Genomic DNA, 24,821 nt, shown 5'->3' on the forward strand with positions numbered 1-24,821 from the left:
TGCTCAGTAGCTACTTTTACTAGGTACACATACCTCAGGTCTGGTCCCTTGTTTGACATGAGGGCTGACCTTCTACCTCAACTCCACTTTCACCCCCATCCCCTCAGTGTCCAGATATCTATCCATCTCTGTCTTGAATACACTCAATGACTGAGGATCTACAGCCGCCTGGGTTGGAGTATTCCAAAGATTCACAGCCCTTTGAAGAAATTTCTCTCCATCTCAGTCCTAAATGACTCTTTTGTTATACAGACCCAAGCCAGTTGGTGAAGTATGAAACTAGACAGACATCCTTTTTTTGATACTAGGTTTGTTCACAGAATGCAGCATTACATTTCTTTGCCTTCTACCTACCAGTGTCCCAGCAATCTCTTTTTACACTCTTTTGAGTATCAAATAAACAAATTAACTAACTGACAGCCCCTTAAAGGGGACCGTAACAAAAGAAATCTGAAAAGAAATTTCAATTGAAATTCAAATACCTTTTTCGGGGAAATGATGCACTCCAGCATTTATACACATTTAATCAATCAATACCCTCCACCTGCTATCTTTAACAATATCTTTAACATAGCATCTTTATTCTGAGACTGTGATCCTCTAGTTCCAGACTCTCTGCAAGGGGAAACAACATCGCAGCTTCTACCTTGTCAAACTATCTAATATTTAGCTGGTGACTGACCAGCAGACACAGACTTTCCAACCAGGAACAAGTGCCTTGAGAGCAGGATGTGAGAAACCTGGGTGGGGAGGGAGAAGAGGGAAGCAGGTGATGGGAATCCTGGGTCAGTGAACACACACACTAATTTATCCAGCCATTAAATCACTCCCGTTAACAACTGTTGTGACTCTGACACAGAACTAAATGGCCTTAAACCAATAATGGAGGTCACAAGAATCTTCCAGTCACTTCTCATTCGCATGCATTCTATATTATATAAATTCTATATTTTAGCATAGCTGGTTAGAAGAAATCTGAAAGCAGAATTTTCATAAACACTTTCCTTTCCAGCAGCATCAAGTTCCTCCTCTCGGATCCGATAGTGGTGATAGGTGGGAGCTGATTTACCTTGAGCTGCCAGGAGGGGAGGGGACGGGAGGGGGAGGTGGGGAGAGTGAGATGGAGTCCTAAGAGCTGGGACCTTTTCTCCCTGTTTGAGTGATACCCACAGCAGGAGTCCTCCAAATGCCCAGCTACAAGTCAAGTCTGAACTGGCTAGCCTGAAATTACCAAGGATAAAGTGCAAGGGTTCTTATGAACAAAAAGCTCCTTGGTAAATTTTTAGGAGAGGGATGAGTTCTTTTTGGCTTGAGGGCAAATATGCAAGTCATGAGGCAATTTATGCCTTTATATTTCATAATTGCTACCGACTACAAACATTTCTTATATCGCCTCTCTTCCCCAACCATGCTCCAGCACAATGAGTTCAAAATTCTTCAAGTCCTTGGCTAATGTCCACACTGCCTTCACCATCCTACCTCAGCACTACTTCCAACTCTGTGCTCACATCATATTCTTTGTTCTTCCACCACTGGCCTCCATCTCTCCTTACCCCTAACCTGCAGCACAGTTTTCAGCCAGCTCAGCCCCACACTCTCCAAGTCCTTCGCTCAACCCTCTCCAGCATGTCATTTTGCCACCTTCCTATCCACTGTTCTTTTTATTCTCCTTGTGTTTACTTAGAAAATAAACATCAAGGTACCAACCACACACAGAGGATAGGTTAACACAAAAATCCTTCGGTTCATGTATAAAGGATTGACAAGCTGGTCACAGCATAACACAGCTGAAGACCCTGTACGCGTGTCTGAGTTAGGAGCTTCCTCAGAACAAACTGAGTCTAAGTTACATGAAACATTGCATCATTTCCCCTCTGGTGATGTAAGCAGAAAACATAACCACACCCGCTTAAAGGTGTACCACAACAGTCATTTCAAAGGCCATCTTGTATCCCCTTTCATCACCTCCTCTCATTCTTATTTCTCTTCTGATGAGATTTAGGTCATTTATTGTTTAAAACTATCAGAGCAATGCAAATGGTTGTTGAATCACAAGTGATGAGGAAGTGTATTCTAACTGTCTGCATAATCCTAAGTGCATGTGGATTCAAAGATCTGTATTGATATTTCTGGAATCGTTTGTTCCCCTGGTGTTTTACAGTGGGCTGCAGTGATCAAGACTGGACGGGAAGTGGTTATGACACACAACTGCTGATGGCCAATTCGCAGAATGAAATGAAAGACTGGGTCAAAGCAATCCGCCGAACATTGGGAACATCAAGTGGAGGTACCAGGTTACATTTGGGCACTCCTCTTAAATTCATGTTTGATAAAAGACCTACATGCCACATAAATCTTAGAGAGAACATAGACAATCGTCCAGACTGTCACTCTTGGTGCAGTACGAAGGGAGAGCTGCATAATCCGAGATGAGATTTCAAACAGAGGCCCTGTCTGCCCTCTTAGATTCCATGCACTATTTCAAAGACCAGGGAGGTTCCCCCTGGTGTTCTGGCCAATATCATCCCTCAGACAGAAACAGATTATCTGCTCATCACCACATTGCTGTATGTGGGAGCTTGCTGTGCACAAATTGGTTTCCGTGTTTCCCACACTAAAACAGTGGCTAGCACTTAAAAGTACTTGGTTGGTTTCAAGTGTTTTAGGATGCCCTGATAGGCACTATATAAATGTAAGACCATTTTCTCCCCCCCTGCTCCCCCTATATTGGACTCTTACCAGTGCAAGAGCCCATATTGTGCTACTAATATTATCACCAACTTGCTAAGTATGCCTGAAAGTAAAAATGATTTTGCTGTTCTGATACTCATTTGGTGAGTGGGTTCATTGCTTTGAATCATCAGATTCAAACAGAGTGCAGCTGAGGAAACTGAGTGCAAACTTCGAGTTTGGTGAAGGGCGAAGGAGGTGTTTGTTTCCTTTTTCTATCTTTCTCACACTGTAGGAATTTGGTTCTTGCTCTCCAACAGGAAAGGAGCCAGCTCTTTGATGAGTACTTAAGATCAATGCCTGATATCAACAGATCTACAAACTTTGATCCATAGTTTATTTTGCTGATCTCAGCCAGGGTAACTGGAGCTGTTGCTACATTTGGTCTTATTGGGTTTGCACTACATAATGACCTCTGTTGTGAGATTTTGTAATATGCCTTTAAGAGATAGCAGCATGCTGTCACTTTAAGGGAAGTGTGTCATGTGATCCAGCCTCAGATTCACTGCTGCCTGGAGCAGGACACAGCACACACAGCCCTGTTCTTGATCTCCTCAAGCTTTCTGTCCAAGTATATGTGTTCACCTGTGTCGAGGATGAATAAATGAACCCACAATGTATTTGCACAATCCGTTCTGAGCAATTGGAGCCTCTATGTCATCAGAACACACACAACATGAGATACGTGGACATGAGTGCCAGGTGAGAAGAGGGTCAGGCTAGACTGTCGAACCTTTACTTAAAAAGGACAAGTGCAGCGGATAAACTCCCACTGGAAAACCAGAATGAGGGTGGGCAGTACCTGTGAAAATCAGTCATACCTTCATCGCAGAAGGATAGAGACAAAACTGGATGGAACATTTGTTTTAAGAAATAAAATCCAAAGAAATGAGCTAACACAACAAACATAGCCATGGAGATGGTTGCCCGTGTCTTCACCTACAGGGCCTTGGACCAAGAGTTGAAAGCCAGCAATTAGGATGGAAAATTCTCATGGCCAGGACAGACACAATGAGCGAAAGGACCTTCTTGTGCTGAAAGGTTTCCATGTTGAAAACCAATTTTCAAGATCACTTTTAAAATCATTTACCTCCTCAAATTATCCCACTTCTTCCCACCACCCTCCTCATTTTTCACCTTTCTTTCAAACCTGAGAGAGAGCAAAGGCAAGTTTGGAAACGAGAGGATGTTGGAGGGTGCTGGATACAGGTCGATAGGCCTGAAGAAGTCTTTGTCGTCATACATAGGTCAACTGTAAGTCGTTACTGACTCAGAACTACTTGCAAATATACAGGAAAGGGTTCAAGCTGGGAGCTGTCTCCATGCTTGCTGGTACACACGGCTCTGTCCAACACTCGACTGACCCTGGGTTTGGGTCATGTGTTCTCTTACATTACTGCGTGGGTGGTATTGTACTCAGTCCCATATTAACCCTGTAAGTGCCAGACCCTTATACTAAAGAGAAGATACAAATGAGCAGGTTTGTGCAGCACCTCACCAATTTGTCCAGCCTTAGAGAGCCAGCTAAGTGTAGGCCTGCTTTGTGGCTTTCAGGAAGGAATTGTCCTTTTGATCAAAATCGGAAGTTGATATGGAGCTACTGGTTCTGTTGCAAGGGATCTGCTCTGAACTGCTGGCCTCCCATGTTGCTTAGTTTCATGCCTTGGACCAAAGCTTTCTTTGGATAGAACATGGATGCTTTCCCTTGCCCACATCAGGCTTGAGCCTGAGTTTCACCAGGCTGGAGAGTTGAAAGATGTGTGCTGCATCCACCTTTCATTCAGCTTTTTCCTGGAGTTGGCACTGAATTTGGAATCTGGACAGGGAGGATTCGTTGCACTGCCAGTCAAGAGTAGTCACTTAAAGTCAGAGAAAAGTGGTAATTTTTGGCAAGTGCGTTATGACAGTTCATTCATAAGACCTGTAATACAACACTTGTGTAGCATTTCAGCAGCAGATAGAAGGCATAACTTGAATCTGAGCTAACAGTGAGAAATAGCTGTTGTATAAACATGTGAGCAGTGATAGAAATAGTTACTGCCTGCCTCTTGCACAACTTACTCTTCAAATTTGGCATCCAATTGGTCAGCACACTGCCCCACAGAGTGGCAGATTCTTTGCTGCAACTTGCCACACAATACATGGTTGCTGAATAATTCTAGCCTGAGTATGGGGAGAGATTTCACCTGTCCCCTCCTCTCAACAAAAGCAAAATGCTTGAATTTTTCAATGTACTGAGAGGGTGAATATCATTCAACCCACCAATCTGCTGCGGTCTCCACACACAATTGGACACCACAGTTGCCATGACACTGATACTGTCCATCACAAAACAAGGGAACCAATGTTTGAAGCCAGGTTAATATTCCGATGGTCAATAGCAGCCATGACCCTGAGGATTTGGAGACTTTTCACTGGCAGGTTTGCTTGAGGGAGAGTCTGTTTGCAAAACTCTTCTCAAAAATTTGGTTCAGTCATTTCCAATTTTAGTTCTGAACTGGAAGCCTTCTTAGAGATATTTAATCTCATTAAGGTTTGAGAGTTTTTAACCTGAGTTCCCAGTGATCCTGCATCTTAAAAGATGTTTTGAAGAGGTTCCAATTTCCAAGGCTCTGGTTGTCAATATGATCTCTGCTGGTGTCATGTCGAGTTTGGATGAATGCTCCTTTCACCCCAGGGACACACGTGGAAACCTGGCCTGACTGATTCCATTCCCGGAAGGAATGGTTACACACGACAGAGTAACATCTTTCAGTACAGACTTGAACCTACAAGCCGAATCAGTGCACACACAAGCCTTCACTTCTGTTGGTCTAGTCGGCTATACTGGTGGGTGTACAGATGCGTCAGCACACACAGCTCCCCATTTACTTCCCAATGACTCTGAGCTGAAGACTGCTCGTAAATACTCTGAAACCTCGAAGTGTTTAAAACAGCTCATGTAAAGCCTAATGTTCCTTTGTTTCAGCTGAAGGTCTTGAAGTCAGCTGATTGGATTTGACTCCCAGAAAAGATCTTTCAGCCGACTAGATCAGATTTGATTTGATTTTCCCAATTGATCCTCAGGATATGGGTGTTTCTGGCAAGGGGCGCACTCACTGCCCATCTCTCTTCGGTACATAAAAACAAGGAGTGCACCACTCTGTAGAGGGACAGGCGATGTCAATAGCAAGGAGAAAGTGCATCACCCCTCTCTACCGTGCTTTCTTCCTTTAAGATACTCCTTAAGACTTACCTCTTTGACCAAGCTTTTGGTCATCTGTCCTAATATCTCCTTATGTCACTGTGTCAAATTTTGTTTGATCGCACTTTGTTTGATTACTTGCCACTTGTCAGCCCAAGCCAGGTCTTGCTGCATTTGGACAAGGGCTGCTTCAGTATCTGAGGAGTCGCGAATGGTGCTGAACATTGTACAATCATCAGTGAACATCCCCACTTCTGACCTTATGATGGAAGGAAGGTCATTGATAAAGCAGCTGAAGATGGTTGGGCCGAGGACACTACCCTGAGGAACTCCTGCAGTGATGTCCTGGAGCTGAGATGACTGACCTCTAACAACCACAACCATCTTCCTTTGTGCTAGGTATGACTCCAAACAGCGGGAGAGTTTTCCCCTTGCTTCCCATTGACTCCAGTTTTGCTAGGGCTCCTTGATGCCACACTTGGTCAATGCGGCCTTGATGTCAAGGGAAGTCACTCTCACTCTCACTGACAATCTTTAACTGGTTGTCAGAATAATTTTTAGCACACTGCGGATTATTTAGCAAATGTTATCCAATCGCGGAATCACAACTCATGTTGGACAATGTGTCCACGGGCTGGTTGGATATAGTCTGGCCTGTATCCCACCTGTTGTGAACAGTGGAAGGGACAAGCTGTTTGATATGAGCATTGCTTCCCCTGACATTGGTATTCTTGTGATTGCCCTGATGGGTGTAAGACAAAACTTTTCGACAAAATGTCTTTCTTCAGCAACACACAAACGACTATTTGTATATCTGACAAAGTGGTGGAAACTGATTCCATAAATAGATTTAAAAGGGAATTGAACAGGTACTTGAAGATGAGGAACTTACAGACAAAAAAATGACAGGTGTAGGATTTAGCACAAGGGCTCTTTCAAAGAGCCAGCACAGGCACAATGGGCCAATAGGCCTCCTTCTGTGCTCCAGGTTTCTATGATTCAATGAAATCTAACAGGCCAAGCGACACAGAGTTGATCTTGTGGCACATTCTGTTCCCCAAGCTCCAAGAAATGTGAAGTGTTGCTGCCCAGACTGAACCCTTTCTCTTTCTTTAGCTGTCTTTGATCAGCGTTTAGCAGACACCATGGCATACGAGCAGAAGTTTGGGAAACACCCGGTGCCCATGATAGTGGAGCAGTGTGCAGACTTCATTCGCCAGCATGGACTGAATGAGGAAGGAATCTTTCGCTTACCAGGGCAAGACAACCAAGTCAAAGAACTGCGAGATGCCTTTGATTCTGGAGAGAGGCCAACTTTTGATAGGTACGCAAATTGCGACTTTGAAACACTCTTTGAGAATGACCAAGGCCTTCTTAGGACACTGCACTGCTCAAGCTGTGATTGCATTCACTGGTGAGCCTGCAAACGAAACAGAGGCTCACTGCAGCCTGAGGTCGTGGTGTCAAGCAGGCGACATTGGTGTGGCTGCCAATTTCTCTTCCAGTTTCCTTTGCCATGAATTCATTGGGTAATATGCAAATAATAAATGGAAATAAGTATGGGAAGAAATGAAAAATCGGGATGCAATTCCCTGTCTCCCATTTTACACTTTTGTACAAGGTCCAAGTTATCCCCAGTGTAAAGGCACACACACTGTGGAGTTAAAATTGACCAGATCTCTCACTCCACCACTCACCCTATACCATCAAGTGAGAATGGACCACGTAGTTAATTGTGAGGCTTTGATTTTGTCTGAACCATTAACTATATCTTGGCAAAGAGTAGTTTATGGTCCTCCTGTAACCATATAAAACCCTGTCACTACAACAGCTCTTTATTCTGTGCCATGTATTCTCTGGAGTCAGAGAGTGAGTTTTTTTATTTCAGCCTCAGAGCACACATTGCATGAGTCACTGTCCACTTGTCAATCTTTCTGAGCTCACTCTCATTGGAAAGGGTAACACAGGAGTGTATTCTTACAATGAAGAATTAATCTTCTCAGTATCCCAACACATGGAGAAGGATCAGCAGGCAAGATCTCTTGCTCTACCCAACCTTTACCTTTGTGCATCACAATACATCAACTCCCCACAGACACACAGATAAATTCAGGCCGATTAGGAGGGAAAACAATGAGTGTTTCTTCTTGGACTCCGTGAAGTGATTGAAACGAGTTCAGGAGATTTATAACATTGGTTATCTTGTGGAATAACAGGCCTCCATTTTGTTTGTCCTTGCATTGGGTGGCATAGCCTATTGGTAAACTTGATCCACCTTGGCAGCAGAAAGCTGCAATGATCAATGCTGCTGTTGATTACTGTAGTTACAGAGGACAGGACAGGAGAAGGAGAGAAATAGAGGGAGCGAGATGCTGCCCCATCTTTTCTTCAACTAGCTTACTCTTCTCAAAATGGCAGTGGGTGACTCTGTGGGACAAGACAATGATTTGACTGAATTGCAGAGCAAGCTTAAGGGATGATGTAGCCTTCCTCCCGCTCCTATTTCTCATGCCCTTATGTAAGGAACCAAGAGTTTGGTTTAAAGGATGATGCTCACCTTGATCCTATATGCATCTGCTAAGCTTGTGGTCAATGAATGTCATTGAAGAAGGATTGATGGAGATTTCGCTGCATCTGTCCCATGACCATGGAGTGACTCATGGTAACATTGTGTCCAGAGAGGCATGGGGTTGAATTCTCCAGCACTGATATCCCAACAATGATAGAGACCCTTTGCTCCATTCACCCTGTCCTATGCAATTGTCAGGCCTTGTGCAGCACAATCCCTGCACTCTGCATCCCAGCTGAAACCATCTTCATGGTCAGTCTCCCTTCCCAGGCCGTCTCCATGTGAAGCAGTTGGAGAAAGAAAGGTTGGCCAGGCATCGTTTGCTTGTCACTGAGAACAGACACATATCCATGCCTGGATTAATACAACGCAGGCTAATTTCCACTTCATTCCCATTTAATATGTGAAATTGATGTGAACCTGAATTGTGTCAAAAGCCCGAATTCCTTCCTGGTAATTGTTTTGATGTCTTTCGATGTTATGACCAAGTGTTAGTGAGGTTTCCTTGGCTTACCTAACCTTGATGAGGCTTTGCTTCTCTTTGACAGACCTGAGATGGTCGGTATAGTTTAACTTCAAACAGTTTATTGAGAACTATTTACAAAGACATCCAGGTTGGCACAGGTCAGGACACAGACTGTTCTGCTCCTCGCTCGATTGGAGCCTCTCAGTCATTTGACAACTGATGTCACAGTTACATCATTAATATCATCATGGTCTCTTTAACATATTAATTAACCCATTACTCTACAATAATGAACACTTAATAATAAAGGACAAGTGACTCAGTTTAGTGATGTTTGATCTAGTATCCCTGTGGGATAATCTGAGTAAATTCCTTTTAATGTCTCTATTTTTGTGCAGTCCATTGTATCTTCATTCAGTGTTGATGTGATGAAACTTGCCTTTTCTTCCAGGGATACAGATGTGCACACTGTAGCCTCTCTGTTTAAGCTATACCTCAGAGAGCTCCAGGAACCAGTCATCCCTTGGTCTCAGTATGACAACTTCCTTGCATGTTGCCAGTTAATGAGCAGCAACGAAGAGGAGGTATGTATTGGTTCTCTGCCTCTGTGTTCTGCAGTGCAGTTTTGGCTGTACATTGTGTTGATTTGAGAAACTAAACTGAACATCTGAAAGTCAGTGCACAGGACACTGTGAATGTTTGAAAACAGTAGGTGAGAAGACATGATAAATGCCAACATGTTTTTTTCCATAATGAGAAACTCAGACTATAGGGGAAAGAAGGGACTGAGTCTGACGGGTTGGAGAGCTAGAATACTTTCATTTGAAGGAGGTGAGACCTACTGAATACTGATGGAGAGGAGGAGAAATGTGTGGACCCTCCTGTAGCTTATCAGTCTTCATAGTAGAGCTCTGGCTGTAGCTGTCACCAGGTAACTGGACTGTGTGTGATTCCACAGCCAAGCCCATTGATGGGAGTACCTGACAATCATGGTATGAGTTGCCCAGCTCAGGTCAATGAGTCAGTCTAGAACATGCTTGGATTCTCAATCTTCCTTGTCCTCGAGGCTCATATCAGGCAGTGTGCGTATCCCACCGAGCCTTTTGTTGTAGGTGCGTGGCGCTGGGGAGAGAACCTCATCTTATTGTTCCAGCGAAATCTGAAGTAAGAGATGGATGAAACTGTACGCAGATAGATTCTGTGTAGTTGACTGAAGACAGCAAAGTTTGAATGACAGCCAACTCACCTCTTAATGGACTCATACATAATACAGCACAGTATAACTTTGACATCTGACATCTGGCATGCGCGAAAGAGCGCAGGAACTGACTGTGTCTCCTCCCCGCGCCCGCACAGGTAGCGCTACCGGCTGTGTGTCACACTGGGCGGGCCTTAATTGGCCCGCCCACGTAAATGGCGGCGCGCAGCCAATCACAGGTGGCGATTGGCTCCGCGCCCGCGCCCACACCTGTTCCCCACCTGACAGGCAGAAAATTCTGCCCAGTATAACACTGACATCTGACTGCACACCTCAGGAACTCATACTGGAGCAACAGACAGAGAGTTGAAAGGTGAAAATGTTGTTTTTTGCAAAGGGAGGCTGAAGAAACCACTCTAATAACAATAGCTACGACCATATGAAAGAACAGTTACGTGTGACATGTTGTCACAAGTGCTGTCCATTGTGCTACAGACTGGGAATTGAATAGCTTCTAAGAGAGTTGTCAGAAGCCATCAACTTGTGGATCAACACTCATGTCAGCTACAGCAACGCAATGATAGACACAGCAACTGGCTTAGTGAATGGTCTCTAATCCTTAAGGCTTTGATTAGAAACTGGATTATCCTGTGGCTCTTGTTAAAAATGTCTCTTTTTTTCATTCCTCCAAACATGGTGGTAACATTACTAATATTTGTAAAAGAAAGAAATGTACAAGGGAATGGGGAAAGGACAAGGGAAGAGCGCTGATTGTTCAGCATGGCTAAATAGGCTGACTGACTGGGGGTGATGGGGGTGGTGGTGGTGGGGGGGTGATGGGGGTGGGGGTTGGTGGGGGTGGGGGGATGGGAGTGGGGATTGGTGGGGGTGGGGAATAGTGAGGGGTGGGGTGGGACAGGCGTGGTGCAAGGTTGATTGTAAGAAATTACAGTAGAAAGGATATTGGAACCAATAGAGTGAAGATTCCATAGAATGAAACCAGGAATGAGAAGCTCTGTCGAGAAGTTGCCCAGGGAGATCGACCAGAATCGAATGAAAATAATCATTTTTAAACCATTTCTTCTGGGACCAGCAGTTTGTGGCTTTAGAAAGAGGTAAAATGTACTTTGTGACAACCTGGTTTGATATGTGACTCATGTTTTCTGTTCAACAGGGGCGAAAGGAGCTGATGTTACAGCTGTCATTACTGCCTCAGGTAAACTGCAACCTGCTCAGCTACATCTGCAGGTGAGACACTCGCGACCTTCGGCAAATCAGAATGTGAACTCCAGGCTTCTTTGTGAAAGGGCAATTGCACTGGAGGGCTATGTCCTCATAAACAAAGAAATGCTGCTTGGGTGATAGGGATACAGGATTGGGAATGGGCACACACAGGAGTGGGAGCGGAGGGATTTGGGATTGGGATTAGGGATGTGGAGTTGGAGTGGGAGTGAAGGGAAAGGGGATTGGAAACGGGGACATGAAGTTGGGAATAGAGGGGTGTAGGATTGGGAATAGAGGGATGTAGGCTTGGGAATAGAAGGCTATGGGCCTGGCAGCAAGAGATGAAACTGATTTATTAAATGTTCTGAATATGAAGCTGATGGAACGGACAAGGTGATGGTGCTTCCCCATTACAACATTGAATCATTGTCTCCCAATGGGCTTTTTCTTGTAGGAATACGAAGTCTACCAAACAGACACAAAATGAAAACAGGCAATTACTTTGGCAGGAAATGGTTGATGTTATCCGTGATCTCGGAATAGAATGTCACCTAGTTCCTCAGCATGTATCACTTGTTATCTAACATAACATGCACGTTGGATGAACATTTCAATTTCAAATGGGAACGATAACTGATTCCTCTGATCACATACCCCTGTGGGATGTGGTACATCTTGGATAGAGATGACAAGCTTTAAATAGACTAACTGAAGAGAGATGCTTTCAAATGGTTAAAGGGTAGATAACCAGAGGGCAGAGATTGAAGGTAATTGCTCAAAGAACCAGGGGCAAGAAGAGGGAAAAACTTGATTGTGCAACAAGTGGTTAGGATTTGGAATGCCCTGCCTGACAGGGTGGTGGTGGAAACACATTCAATAGGAGCTTTCAAAAAGGAATGAGGTAAATACAAAAAGGAAAAAAAAATTGCAGGGATATGGGGAAAGAGTGGGGAACTAGGAATAACTGGATTGTTATTCAAGAGAGCTGGCACAGTATCGATGGGCTGAATGGCCTCCTGCTGTATTATTCTATCATTCTATAATCCTGTGATTGTACATATTTTTGGCCCTGGTGTTGTTATTCCAGACAGAGTGGCTTTGGCAATTGTTCCCAGAAGGTGCAAATTGAATGATTCTTCTGTTTCCCGGACAGATTTCTCCATGAAGTGCAGCTCAACTCCAGCGTCAATAAAATGAGCGTGGACAATCTGGCGACTGTCATCGGGGTGAATCTCCTCAGACCCAAAATCGAAGATCCCGTGGCCATCATGAGAGGCAAGTCAGAGTCTGAAGTAATTCTTCAGCTCTTTCTGAATTCTCTACCTTGGGCTAGTCCGTAACAATACAAAACATCTCTTGTTAGGATGGCAACTGGTGTCAGGGTGCTGGAACTCAACAGCTGGCACCGCAGAGCGGCAGGAGGTGGGCAGCTGCCTTCCTATATCCTGATCTCAGCTGCACCTTCTTAGTGGGGGCAAAAATAGACAGAGGTGCAAGTTGGATATCAACTTAGCATCACCACAAGAGCAGGTCAGAGGCTGGGAATTCTGCGGCAAGTAACGCACCAACTAATTCCCAAAGCCTGTTCACCATCTACAAGGCACAATTCAGGAGTGTGATGGAATACTCCCCACTTGCCTGAATGAGTGCAGCTCCCACAACATTCAAGAAGCTCGACACCATCCAGAACAAAGCAGCCCGCTTGATTGGCACCACATCCACAAACACTCACTCCCTCCACCACTGAAGCACAGTGGCAGCAGTGTGTACCATCTACAAGATGCACTGCAGGAACTCACCAAGGCTCCTTCGACAGCACCTTCAAAACCCACAACCACTCCCATCTAGAAGGACAAGGGCAGCAGATAGATGGGAACACCACCACCTGAAAGTTCCCCTCCAAGTCACTCACCATCCTGACTTGGAAACATATCGTTGTTCCTTCACTGTCACTGGGTCAAAATCCTGGAACTCCCTCCCTAACAGCACTGTGGGTGTACCCACACCACATGGACTGCAGCAGTTCAAGAAGGCAGCTCACCAGCATCTTCTCAAGGGCAACTAGGGATGGGCAATAAATGCTGGGCCAGCCAGTGATGCCCACATCCTGTGAACGAAGGTAAACTTAAACCATTCTAACAGCTGGTTAGAGTGGTGATAATAGATGCCTGCAAAGAGATTAGCTGCCTTGCCTTCTTGACCAGAGCAAGCCACATCGTCGAAAGAGGAGTTTGACAAGATTAAGAAACAACAAAGAAAAAGATTTTCATTTTAATAGCATCAGATCACACCTCTCAGAAAGAGCTCAACACTCTTCACTTGTCATGAATTGCTTACAAGTGTAGTGATTAATGTGATGTGGCAGCACACAGCAAAACCACCAACCCCCTCCCCCATGCCCACTCCACCCCCCCACTATCCCCCACCCACACCAACCCCCACTCCCACCCCCACCAACCCCCACCACCACCATTCCCCCACCCACACCAACCCCAACGTCCACCCTCACCAACCCCAACCTCCACCCCCACCCACATCTCCACCACACCACCACCCCCTGTAGAAACATAGATTATAAATGCTAAACTAAAATGTACAATGTCAAATCAAGCACGCTACAAAAACAAGCCAGTGAGCCAGTGGGAAGAAACAACACCCAGTAAGAGGCATTGAGAAGTAGAGATCAGGTTTTGGATTCCAGCCCTGGTCCACGATGATTCGACCTCACCGATACCAACTCACGTTTATATCGCGATTTTAGTGGAGCAGAACATCCAGGGTGCTTGACAGGAATCACAGAATCACACAGTGCAGAAGAGGCCTTTCGGCCCATCGAGTCTGCACCAACACGTGAGAAACACCTGACCTGCCGACCTAATCCCATTTACCAGCACTTGGCCCATAGCTTTGAATGTTATGACACACCAAGTGCTCATTCAGGTACTTTTTAAAGGATGTGAGGCAACCCGCCTCCACCACCCTCCCAGGCAGTGCATTCCAGACCGTCACCACCCTCTGGGTAAAAATGTTTTTCCGAATGTTCGAAGACAAAGTGAGATGCTAAGCCACATATGGAATTATTAGGATTTTACGAGGAGGCAGGTCAAGAAAGCAGGCCCCAAGTCTACCTCAGCTGGAATGGGGATCGAACCCTGCGCTGTTGGCATTATTTCAAACCACACACTAGCCATCTAGCCAACTGAGTTAACCTGCCCCCACTTTCTTTCACCTGACTTAAAGGTTTGACAGAAAAAAAACTCAATATTCCTAGCTCTGATGAAGAGACATATGGACTCGAAACGTTAACTCTGTCTTTCTCTCCACAGATGCAGTCAGACCTGCTGAGTTTTTCCAGCATTTTTTGTTTTTGTTTCAGATTTCCAGCATCCGCAGTATTTTGCCTTTTACCAATATTCCATCTTTTGTTTTTGAGACAGGGACACCACAGGTTCAGAAGCTGATGACTATTCTGATCAGCAGCCATGATGAACTGTTTCCAAAACATGAGGATAAGCCTCCTTCCCCTTTGAGAATCTCTGCACAACGAAGTATGGTTGGCTGGGGCGCTTCAGAGTTTGCAACAGGAGTGGCAACCAGAACACACAGGGTAAGATTTGTGAACACAGAGCAAAATCTGGCCTTACAACAGCTCATTGCAGGCACACCCAATCACCACTGCCACACCATACTACATCAACAATAAGTTGCATTTATCTCACACCTCCAATCAATCGGCACTCTCTTCTCATGCAGTATAAATTCTTGTTTCCCTCGTTACAGTTGGTAAGTTTGTGCGAGCTGTCCTGATGAGTGCAAGACGGAAAGCTTTGACAGCATGTCTCTTTTTTTCATCAACACTCAAGTTCTGTACGAACAAGTGACTCCCTTCAGCCTAGTAAAACATCTCAAGGTGCTTCATGAGACAAGATTTGACACTGAACCACTTAAGGAGATAGTCGGACAGGAGACCAAATGCTTGGTCAAAGTCAGGTAGAAGGAGGGGAGATTCCGGGTGGGAATTACAGAGCTTGGGGCCAAGGCAGCTGAAGGCACAGTCACCAGTGTTAGGTGAAGTAGATGGGGGACACACATGAGCTCAAGTTGAAGCTCTTTGTAGGGCTGGAGATGGTTACAGAGGTAGAGAGAGAGATGAGGTCTTGAACCACCATCAACAGCTCATCAGGGTCACATGTGGATATTGGGTGAGAATGGGGTCTATGTTTGCTGTTATTTCCTGCTGCAGTACATGGTCTATGTTTTTGCTTGCAGCATGAGCAGTGAGGTGTGGAACTGAAGTGCAGCCAATATCCACTGAGCTGTATCCCAGTAGGACTTGGCAATGGCATTGCAGTCAGTGACAGGAATGAAGTGGTGTCTGGCTGTACCCCCCGCCCACCCCACACCAGTGCCCTGACACTACTGCCTGAGCCACAAAGTGCTGAAGTCACCTAGTCCTAGCTGAGATCAAGTTACCCAACAGATCTCAGGATAAAGCACGAGGCATGAATGAATTGTGTGAACTGCTGTGATGCTTAAGGTAATAATGACTGTCAAGAACAGGGGATGAGTTTGAGCAGAGGAAACTGTTTTCACCAGTTCATCACTCCAATATCGGTATTTCCTCTGAATGCTATTGCTTATAGATATCTGTGTATCAGGCCATTAGGTCTTGGTTTCACTGTGACACCCAGCAAGGGACTTATTGTACTGTCCGTGTCCTGGGTGTCAGTCATGGATCAGTGGAGGCACTCAGTCACCTCTGAATCAGATCGTCAAAGACATACTTCAGGGACCAGAGCCCATAATCCAGATTGACACTTCAGTGCAGAACAGAGGGAGTGCTGTACTGTCGGAGATGTTGTCTTTCAGTTGAGATGTTGCCCTCCCCTCAGGTGGACGTAAAAGACCCCATGGGCTCTATTTTGAAGAACAGCAGGGGAGTTCTCTCTGATGTTCTGACCAATATTTATCCCCTAGACAATGCATGCAAAAACAAATCATCTGGTCCTCATCACACTGCTGTTTGGGGAGCTTGCTGTGTGCAAATTGGCTGCCATGTTTCTTACATGACAACAGGCACATCATGCGTTGTTACGTGCTTCTCAAATGTGCCTTAGAAATAAATGCAAGTCTTTCTTTCGGTGGGAAAGATTGGAAATATTGACAGGAATTTCTTTCCCTCTACAGCACTGCCAGAATGATGGGAATGACAACATCATGACAGAGGAGAGCGAATTGGAAAACTGGATGGAAAGCCCCCGGAAAAGGACTCAAACACTCCCAGCCAGGAAATGCACAGAGATATCTGACAGTGTGAAGGAAGGTATTCCCGGCACTGAGACCTGGAACACCAAGAGTTCCCAGGTCAGGGATGACAAGGAAGCTGTGACTGAGGGGCACAGAAGGTGTCTTTCGCAGGACATTCTGAGTGCCTCAGCTTCCTACCAGTGGCTCTGCACTTCTGAAACCTCTCCAACGGCAACCTCTACTGCTTCTTCTCAGGATAAGGACGGGTCTGCTGCACGCAGTCCCTCACCCTCTCTGGACATGGGCAGCCATCAAACAGCCAGCTCCCTGTTACAGACCAGTCAAAGCCTCACAGCAAAGACCCAACAGGAACAAGCTGAGCTGGATAGCGGAGGAGAAGAAAGTGAGGCGAAGGTGGAGGAAATGAGCAAGGAACAGCTCCAGAGATTGATCGTGAAGCTGAGGGAGGAGTTTCACAGCCAGAGGGAAAGTTACGTCGAGAGAATTGAAAGGTAAGTGGCCAACACAAACCAACTCTTCTGCTTGAGGCTTTGGGCTTCTCAGCTGGTTTGAATTACTGTGACAAGCTAACACCCTGGCAAGTGAGCAACTGGATCGTGCGTGGGATGCAGACAGAAAGTGAGATAGGAACAAAATGCGAGTCTCTTTTTTATTTATTCAGTCATGGGATGTGGGCTTCGCTGGCTAGGCCAGCATTTATTGCCCATCCCTAGTTGCCCTTGAGAAGGCGGTGGTGAGCTGCCTTCTTGAATCGTTGCAGTGCATGTAGAGTAGGTACACCCACAGGGCTGTTAGGGAGGGAGTTCCAGTGACAGTGAAGGCACGGCAATATCTGCAAGTCTGCAAGACACGGCTTTAGTTCCAGATTTGAAGAGAATCTTCATTCAGCTCAATAATTGAAGCCTTTCAAGTAACCGACAGAAACCTGGCTTTTAAAATATAGTCCACTCTTTCCAGCTTAGCTTTCACAAAATTGCCAAAATTTCATTAACAGGAACCAGACAGGTAGAAACCAAGGCATAAGGGTAGATTGAAAATGGACCTGGGTGTTCAAAGGATAAAAGTCCTTTTCATCAGCCCAATCCAGAGGAGCCAAGGAACACACCAAGAGCGTGGGATGATGATTGGTGAGGGCTTCTTGGGCCTGTTGTTCTTCACCTCAGCTGGTGCCCTGGGACTAGATTTTGATAGGGGTCCCCGACTAGAATGCATTTCTCACCACAGTGGCTACACTTCAAAAACTGCTTGAAAAGCAGAATACCGTGGGTGCTGGAAATTTTTAAATGAAAACAGAAACTGCTGGAAATGCTCAGCAAGTCAAACAGCATCTGTGGAGAGAGAAACAGAGTTAATGACCTTCCGTCAGAAGTGGGGAAAGTTAGAAATGGAATAGGCCTTTGAGCAGGGATGGGACACAGACAAAAGGAAGGCCTGTGATAGGGTGAAAGACAGAAGAGATTAAATGACAGAAGAGTTAGTCTTCCGGAGCCAAGGGGAATGGTGATGCGCTCAGAAAAGACATCTTCTGTTTCTTTGCTCCTTTTCTTGCCCCATCACCTTTCCTTTTGGCCTCGGAAGACCAACATTTCAGGTCATTTAATCTCCCCTGTCTTTCACCCTATCACAGGCTTTCCTCTTTCCGCGTCCCACCCACCCCTTACTCAGAACCTATTCCACTTCCGACTTCTCCCAGTTCTGACGAGAGGTCATCCATTTGAAACGATAAATTTCTCTCTCCGTGGATGCTGTTTGATTTGCTGAGTACTTCCATCACAATCTGTTTTCCTTCCAAGGATGACTTCATTAGTAGTGAGGCCATGGAAGATGCTGCATAAAACACAAGTTATTTCTTTCTTTGCTGAGCCTTATGGCTGCATGTTCTGTGGTGTGTGGAGAGCAGTGGGAGAGAAGATTGAATAAAATATCAGGTTCATGTGCAGACTCATCAGCATAAGTACCAAAGCAAAATATTCGCTTGACAGGAGTTTTCTGTGATAAAGTGTTAGCTGTGACAAGTGAGTGAATTCCCAATGGCCAGGACCACTCATTTTACAACAGTTTAACAAAAAAGTTTTCCATTAATACCGTGCATTCCGTAGCTTCAGGATGTGCATTCCAGCTGATGATGTCCTTTTGAAATGTAGGGTGGAATTTTCCAGCCCCTCCCCACCGACACGGGGCCGGCGAGCCATTGAAATTCCCGTTCACATCGGCAGGACTGGAAGAACCCGTTGGCTTGAAGGGATGGGAGAATTCCGCCCGTAGCCACTGTTATCATGTTGGAAATGGGGCAGCTCATTCGAAGACAGCAAACTCCCACAAAGAGTCAAAGGATAATGGCCAGATCATCTTTTTTAGGGGTAAATATTAGCCAGGGCACTGGGGAGTACTCCCCTTCTCTCCTTCAAAAGAGGGTCGTTGGTTCTTTTACATATAGGGCAGGTCACAGGGCCTTGGTTTGAAAGATGACACCTCCAATAGTGCAGCACCCCCTCAGTCATGCAGTGGAGTGTCAGCTAGCATGGCGTGCTGCAGTCTCTGAAAGTCACTTCAGCAGAGTCAGAATTTCATGACAAGGGCTGAGTACTGTGGGTGCGGGGAATCTATAGTTAAAACAGAAAACAATGGAAATATTCATCAGGTCGGGCAGTATCCATAGAGAAAGAAACTGATCGCTGTAGAGCTGCAATCACCAAAACTGTCACCAAAAGTCTGTTCTATTCACTTTCCTCTGTGCAACCCTTTACCTTGTAAATCAGAGGATGTGAAAATGATACCAAATAATATTTATTCAGCTCCGGTGATATAGTCAAACATTGAAAAGCACTTCACGGGAGTATTATCAAACAACGTTTAACATGGAGCTACATAAGCTTCATCTTGCAGGAAGGCTTCAAGGACTGTCTTAAAGGGAGGGAGGTGGCGAGGTTGAGGGAGGGAATTCTAGAGATGAAGGTCAAGGCAGCTGAAGGCACGGCCACCAATGGGAGAGCGTTGAAAACCAGGGATAGTCATGAGATCCCAATGAAAACAAGTGAGAATTTGACTGCAGCTTCGTGACAAACATGTTCCCTACCCAGAGTGATTGAGTACATGTCGCGTATAAGAGACTGCTAGCTAAAGTTGAAGTCTATGGAAGTGAAGGCGAATTATTGATCTGGCTTGGGAGTTGGCTGAGCAGGATGAGTGGAGGATAAGTATTCTCGTTGGCACATGTGACCAGTGGTGTTTCGTGTTGGGCCTCAACTATTCACTCTATCCAGTGCTTTCACTGCTTTAGAATTCCCTCCCTCTCGACCTCACTTTCCTCCTTTTAAGACACTCTTGAAAACCTACCTCTTTGGTCAAGCTTTTGGTCATCTCCCCTGATATCTCTTTTTTCTGGCTCGGTGGTCTATTTCGTTTTGGAACGCTCCTTGGAAGATTTCATTCTATTAAACGTGCTGTGTAAGCCGTTGCCGCGACATTCATCAATAACTTAGATGATGGATGGGAAAGCCAGGTTTCCAAATTTGCTGGTGACACCAAGTCACAAGCCATGTGACAGTTCCTGACTGTTGACATGCCCTGTGCCTGTTGGAGTACACCCAGCTTCCCTGTGTTGTTAGCCCTGTAACTGGGCATTCCTGCTGAAACATGATGGCACTGACCAAATCAATCTGCTTTTGTTTGCAGCCTCGAAAAGGAGAATTACGAAGTTTGGGCCAAGGTTGTCCGTCTCAACAAACAGATAGAAGAAAATAAGAAGCAATTCGAAGCCCTGGAAATCAGGTTCCGCAATGCATTTCGGGCACAGATGGACGCTGAGAGACGCAACCAGGAGCTGGAGGAGGAGCTGAAGGGCTTCTTTCAGAAAGAAAAAGAAGACGACAGATCTTAAATCTCCAAGAAGTACTTGCCCCAGAAGAGAGAGAGTCCCTTTTAGTGGGACTAAGCTGACTGGGAACAAAGAAATCAAAATCTTCCACTTTTACATTTCCGTTCTGCCAGTTTATCACAGAGACATACGAACATGTGAGTTAGGAGCAGGAGTAGGCCACTCGGCCCCTTGAACCTGCTCTACCATCCACTGAGATCATGGCTGATTTGACTGTAACCTCAACTCCACACTCCTGCCGACCTCCGATAACATTTCACCCTCTTGCTTACCACAAATCTATCTAGCTCTGTCTTAAAAATATTCAAAGATTCTGCCTCCACCAGCTTTTGAGGAAGAGAGTTCCAAAGACTCACGACCCTCTGAGAGAAAAAAATTTCTCCTCAGCTCTGTTTTAAATGGGCGACTCCTTATTTTTAAACAGTGACCCTTAGTTTTGGATTCTCCCACAAGACGAAACATCCTCTCCACATCCACCCTGTTAAGACCCCTCAGGATCTTATTTTTCGATCAAGTCACCTCTTACTCTTCTAAACTCAAGTGGATACAAGCCTAGTCTGTCCAACTGTTCCTCATAGGACAGCTCACCCATTCAGGTATTAGTCTAGTCTACATTCTCTGAACTGCTTCCAACGTATTTTACATCTTTCCTTAGATAAGGAGACCAATACTGTACACAGTACTCCTGATGTGGTCTCACTGGTGCTCTGTACAACTGAAGCATAACCTCCCTACTTTTGTATTCAATTCCCCTCGCAATAAATGATAACATTCTATTAACTTTCCTAATGACTTGCTGTACCTGCATACCAACCTTTTGTGATTCATGCACTAGGACACCCAGATCCCTCTGCACCTCAGAGCTCTGCAATCTCTCACCATATAGATAACATGCTCCTCTTTTATTCTTCCTGCCAAAATGGACAATTTCACATTTTCCCAAAATAATACTCCATTTGCCAGATCTTTTCCCACTCACTTAACCTATCTATATCTCTTTGTAGCCTCCTGATGTCCTCTTCGCAACTTATTTTCCACCCTATCTTTGGGTCATCGGCAAATTTAGCAATCATACCTTCAGTCCCTTCATCCAAGTCATTTATATAAATTGTAAAGAGTTGAGGGCCCAGCATTGATTCCTGTGACACACCACTCATTACATCTTGCCTACCAGAAAATGACCCATATATGCCTACTCTTTATTTCCTGTTAGCTAGGCAATCTTCTATCCATGCCAATATCTTACCCCCTACAACATGAGCTTCTATTTTCCACAATAACCTTTGATGTGGCACCTTATCAAATGCCTTCTGGACATCCAAGTACAATCCATCCAGCAGTTCCCACAGCACATGTTACTTCTTCAAAGAACTCCAATGAATTGGTTAAACATGATTTCCCTCTCGCAATCTATGCGTACTCTGCAATATCCCTTCACACTGACTGACTGTGGTAGGCTTGCATTTTATCAACACATACTTGGCTGGAATCCAACAATGGATTGTCACTTTGTCCTCTTCATGTGGCCCACAGTTTATGTGGATAGAGTGTGTATCAGCATGTACCCACTACACAGTGGAGGAGCTGCTGTTCGTGAGCTAGGTGAGGAGTGAGTGAGAAGTCACTGGGTTATATCTGGCAACGAAGCCTCAGTCAGATTTGGCTGTGCGATAAAGAGTGTGTAGCTGGGATCTTCCGGCCCCATCGTGGCAGGTCCTGCCCACCGCAGGACATTCGGAGGCCCGGCCAAAAGTCAGAGGGACAGGATGATCCCAGCGGTGGGAGGGGCCGGAAAATCCCACCATACATCTTTCATATCAGTGCCATTCACCGCATGTAGAGGCCAGTGCAGCTGACCAGTTTACTCATCAATGTAATATTCCTTTGAGATTTGGCATATGTTAAGTGTGCTTAGTAGAAAAAGCTGACTTTAAACCTCTGATAGCTCTTGATCATAAGGGGGTTATGTCATTTTTGGGTCTTCTGTAGACTCATCAATGGAGGCCCATTGCTCTAATCAGCCACCAACTCCATTACTCATTGTATCAGACAAATACCAGGGTGGTGGAGGAAGAACTAGATAGATAGTGGTCATTTTCAAATGTCGCGATTTCTCCATTCCTGCGAGTGACATTGGCACTCCTTAGATGCTGCCATCTGGTGTTCCTGCAGGGCACGAGCTAGTTTCCAGTTGGAGTTGGTGTTGAGGCAGGAGTAAGGGATCCTGTGGGGAAGATTCCAGAACCAGGGCCGTGTGAGAGGCCAAGAATGGTACGAAAGGCTGCACATCCTGAGAGCAAGACCCACTTGCCCCCAGACATCAATCAAGCTCTCTGTCTGACTGAGAGTTTGCTGTTGCACATTCCTGAAGGTCTCTCTGCTCCTGAATCCACTGTGTTCAATCCTGGGCATGGCCTGCAGCTCATTGAAACCAGCCCTCTGCAGAAACACTGAGCAGACTCAAGTGGAGGATAAAGAACTGACTCACTTTTAAACGGTGCAATCATACCCACCCTCTGGGTGAATGCATTTCATGGAATTTCATTTCTTTATCAGTCTTCCCCCTGAGCACTTCCCAAGGTTCCCTAAACAGGACATGCAAAGTCTTGCATTTGATTGTGGTCACATTTGAGCCATAAGAGTTCAGATATTCCCGTTTCATTGCTAAGAGAGAAGCGGGGAGCTGATGGTTTGTTCCAGTCATGACATGCATTCAGAATTTGTGTGCCATTCCACAACAGAAACTGTTTCCAGAACTGCCTTCTCATCGAAGGCCCCTTCCTCCAATTGCCTACCACATAGAATCGATAGCTCAGAAACAGGCCATTCAGCCCAGCTGGTCCATGCTCGTGTTTATGCCCCAGCTGAGCCTCCTTCTACCCTGCCAGCATGTCCTTCTATTCCTTCCTCCATCATGTGTCTATCCAGATTCACTTTCAATGCATCTATGCTTTGGGCCTCAACAATTCTGTGTGGTACTGAGTCCCATGTACAAACTCTTTGAATAAAGAAGTTCCTCCTATTGAACTTATCGGTGACTATGGCCACTTATAGCCCCAAGTTCTGGTCTCACCCACAAGTGGAAACATTTTCTCCACATCCATCCCATTAAACTCATCATCATTTGAAAGATCTCCATTGGGTCCTCTTGAAGCCTAGAGAAAAGCACCCCAGCCAGTTCAGACCATTCCAGTAAGCATACCCTGGAAGTCCTGGAATCAACCTTGTGTATTGCATTTGTAAACATTTTTTTTTCTCGAATGTGGCGATGTTGTTTGTGTGGCTTACATCACCGATGCTGCTGAAAAGTACTGTATAAAGGGGGTTTCTTAGGGCAGGATTTAGGCAGATTTGGATCCTGTGTCTGTTTGAGTGAATGTACACTTTCATTGTACAGTAAGGTTTCATTATTTGATGTGTCCTCTCTTGCCTTTGAGTGATTATAGCTCTTCAATCATTTATGATGTCTTTTTTCTTGTCTATTTCTTCTGAACTCTTGAAACTCCAGCCATATTAAAAAGGGTTAGTTCCCCAACTGTGATTGCAAGTGTCACTTGTGTTGCAAAAGCCATCAGTGCTATCCTTTCCCGAAGAACCGTGGCTGTGTTTTATTGGTGATTGGTTTTGGAAATTCTGTCCAATTGATGCCTGAAGATTGGTGGCAAGGACAGTTGGCTTGGTTAAGAAACAGATGAAAGCTGGAAGAGAGGGCGGAATCTTCCCCTCCCGCCATAGGTTCTGTGGCAGGATGAGAAAGTCGGAGTGATTCCCACCGCAGGCGGACAGGCTTTTACGGCAGTCATGCGCTCCCCACCTTGTAAGTTACACATGCGTGCATCCCCACATTGAGTCTCATGGCAGGGCGGGCAGAGAGTTGGGCACCCCACCATCATGTCCATATTGAAAAGGTACCCAGACAGGCCTTCACTAATGGGAAGAAGGGAGGGATGAACAGGAGAAGGCAGTAAGCCGCAGGCCTCCTGCTTTAGCAATACATCCCTCCAGCATTCCCTGGGGGCAGTGCGAGGAAGGTGGGATGTCCATCTTTCCCAGGGATGGCAACAGCAGGCCATCCCAGCTCTCCACTGTGGCCTGGGAGGAGGGAGCCAGGGAGGTCAGCGCCTGAGAAACACTGCTCCCGCAGTGCGAGAAAAAGAACAATGTTAGAATAAGTGAATCTTCTACTCTTCCAATCCACCTTCACACATCTGTATTTGTCCCACTTGGACTTGGGCATCACTGGCAAGGCCAGCATTTCTCTTGCCCATCCCTCAATGTCCTTGACAAGATGGTGGGCTGCTGCCT

General features: G+C 45.5%; 1 protein-coding gene across 1 annotated transcript in view; it reads left to right on the forward strand.

Annotated features, from left to right (window-relative positions):
- Nucleotides 1-24,051, forward strand: part of arhgap25 (Rho GTPase activating protein 25) — a 45,933-nt gene extending 21,882 nt beyond the window's left edge. The window contains exons 4-11 of the mRNA XM_078565452.1: nucleotides 2,162-2,287; nucleotides 7,031-7,238; nucleotides 9,401-9,533; nucleotides 11,322-11,395; nucleotides 12,525-12,646; nucleotides 14,809-14,978; nucleotides 16,559-17,130; nucleotides 20,315-24,051. Of these exons, the coding sequence (XP_078421578.1) occupies nucleotides 2,162-2,287; nucleotides 7,031-7,238; nucleotides 9,401-9,533; nucleotides 11,322-11,395; nucleotides 12,525-12,646; nucleotides 14,809-14,978; nucleotides 16,559-17,130; nucleotides 20,315-20,519 (1,610 nt within the window). The 3' untranslated portion in view covers nucleotides 20,520-24,051. The remainder of the gene's footprint in view (nucleotides 1-2,161; nucleotides 2,288-7,030; nucleotides 7,239-9,400; nucleotides 9,534-11,321; nucleotides 11,396-12,524; nucleotides 12,647-14,808; nucleotides 14,979-16,558; nucleotides 17,131-20,314) is intronic.
- The last annotated feature ends 770 nt before the right edge of the window (nucleotides 24,052-24,821 follow it).

This window comes from Cetorhinus maximus, chromosome 20, assembly GCF_964194155.1.
Source record: "Cetorhinus maximus chromosome 20, sCetMax3.hap1.1, whole genome shotgun sequence".
NCBI classification, from domain to species: domain Eukaryota; kingdom Metazoa; phylum Chordata; class Chondrichthyes; order Lamniformes; family Cetorhinidae; genus Cetorhinus; species Cetorhinus maximus.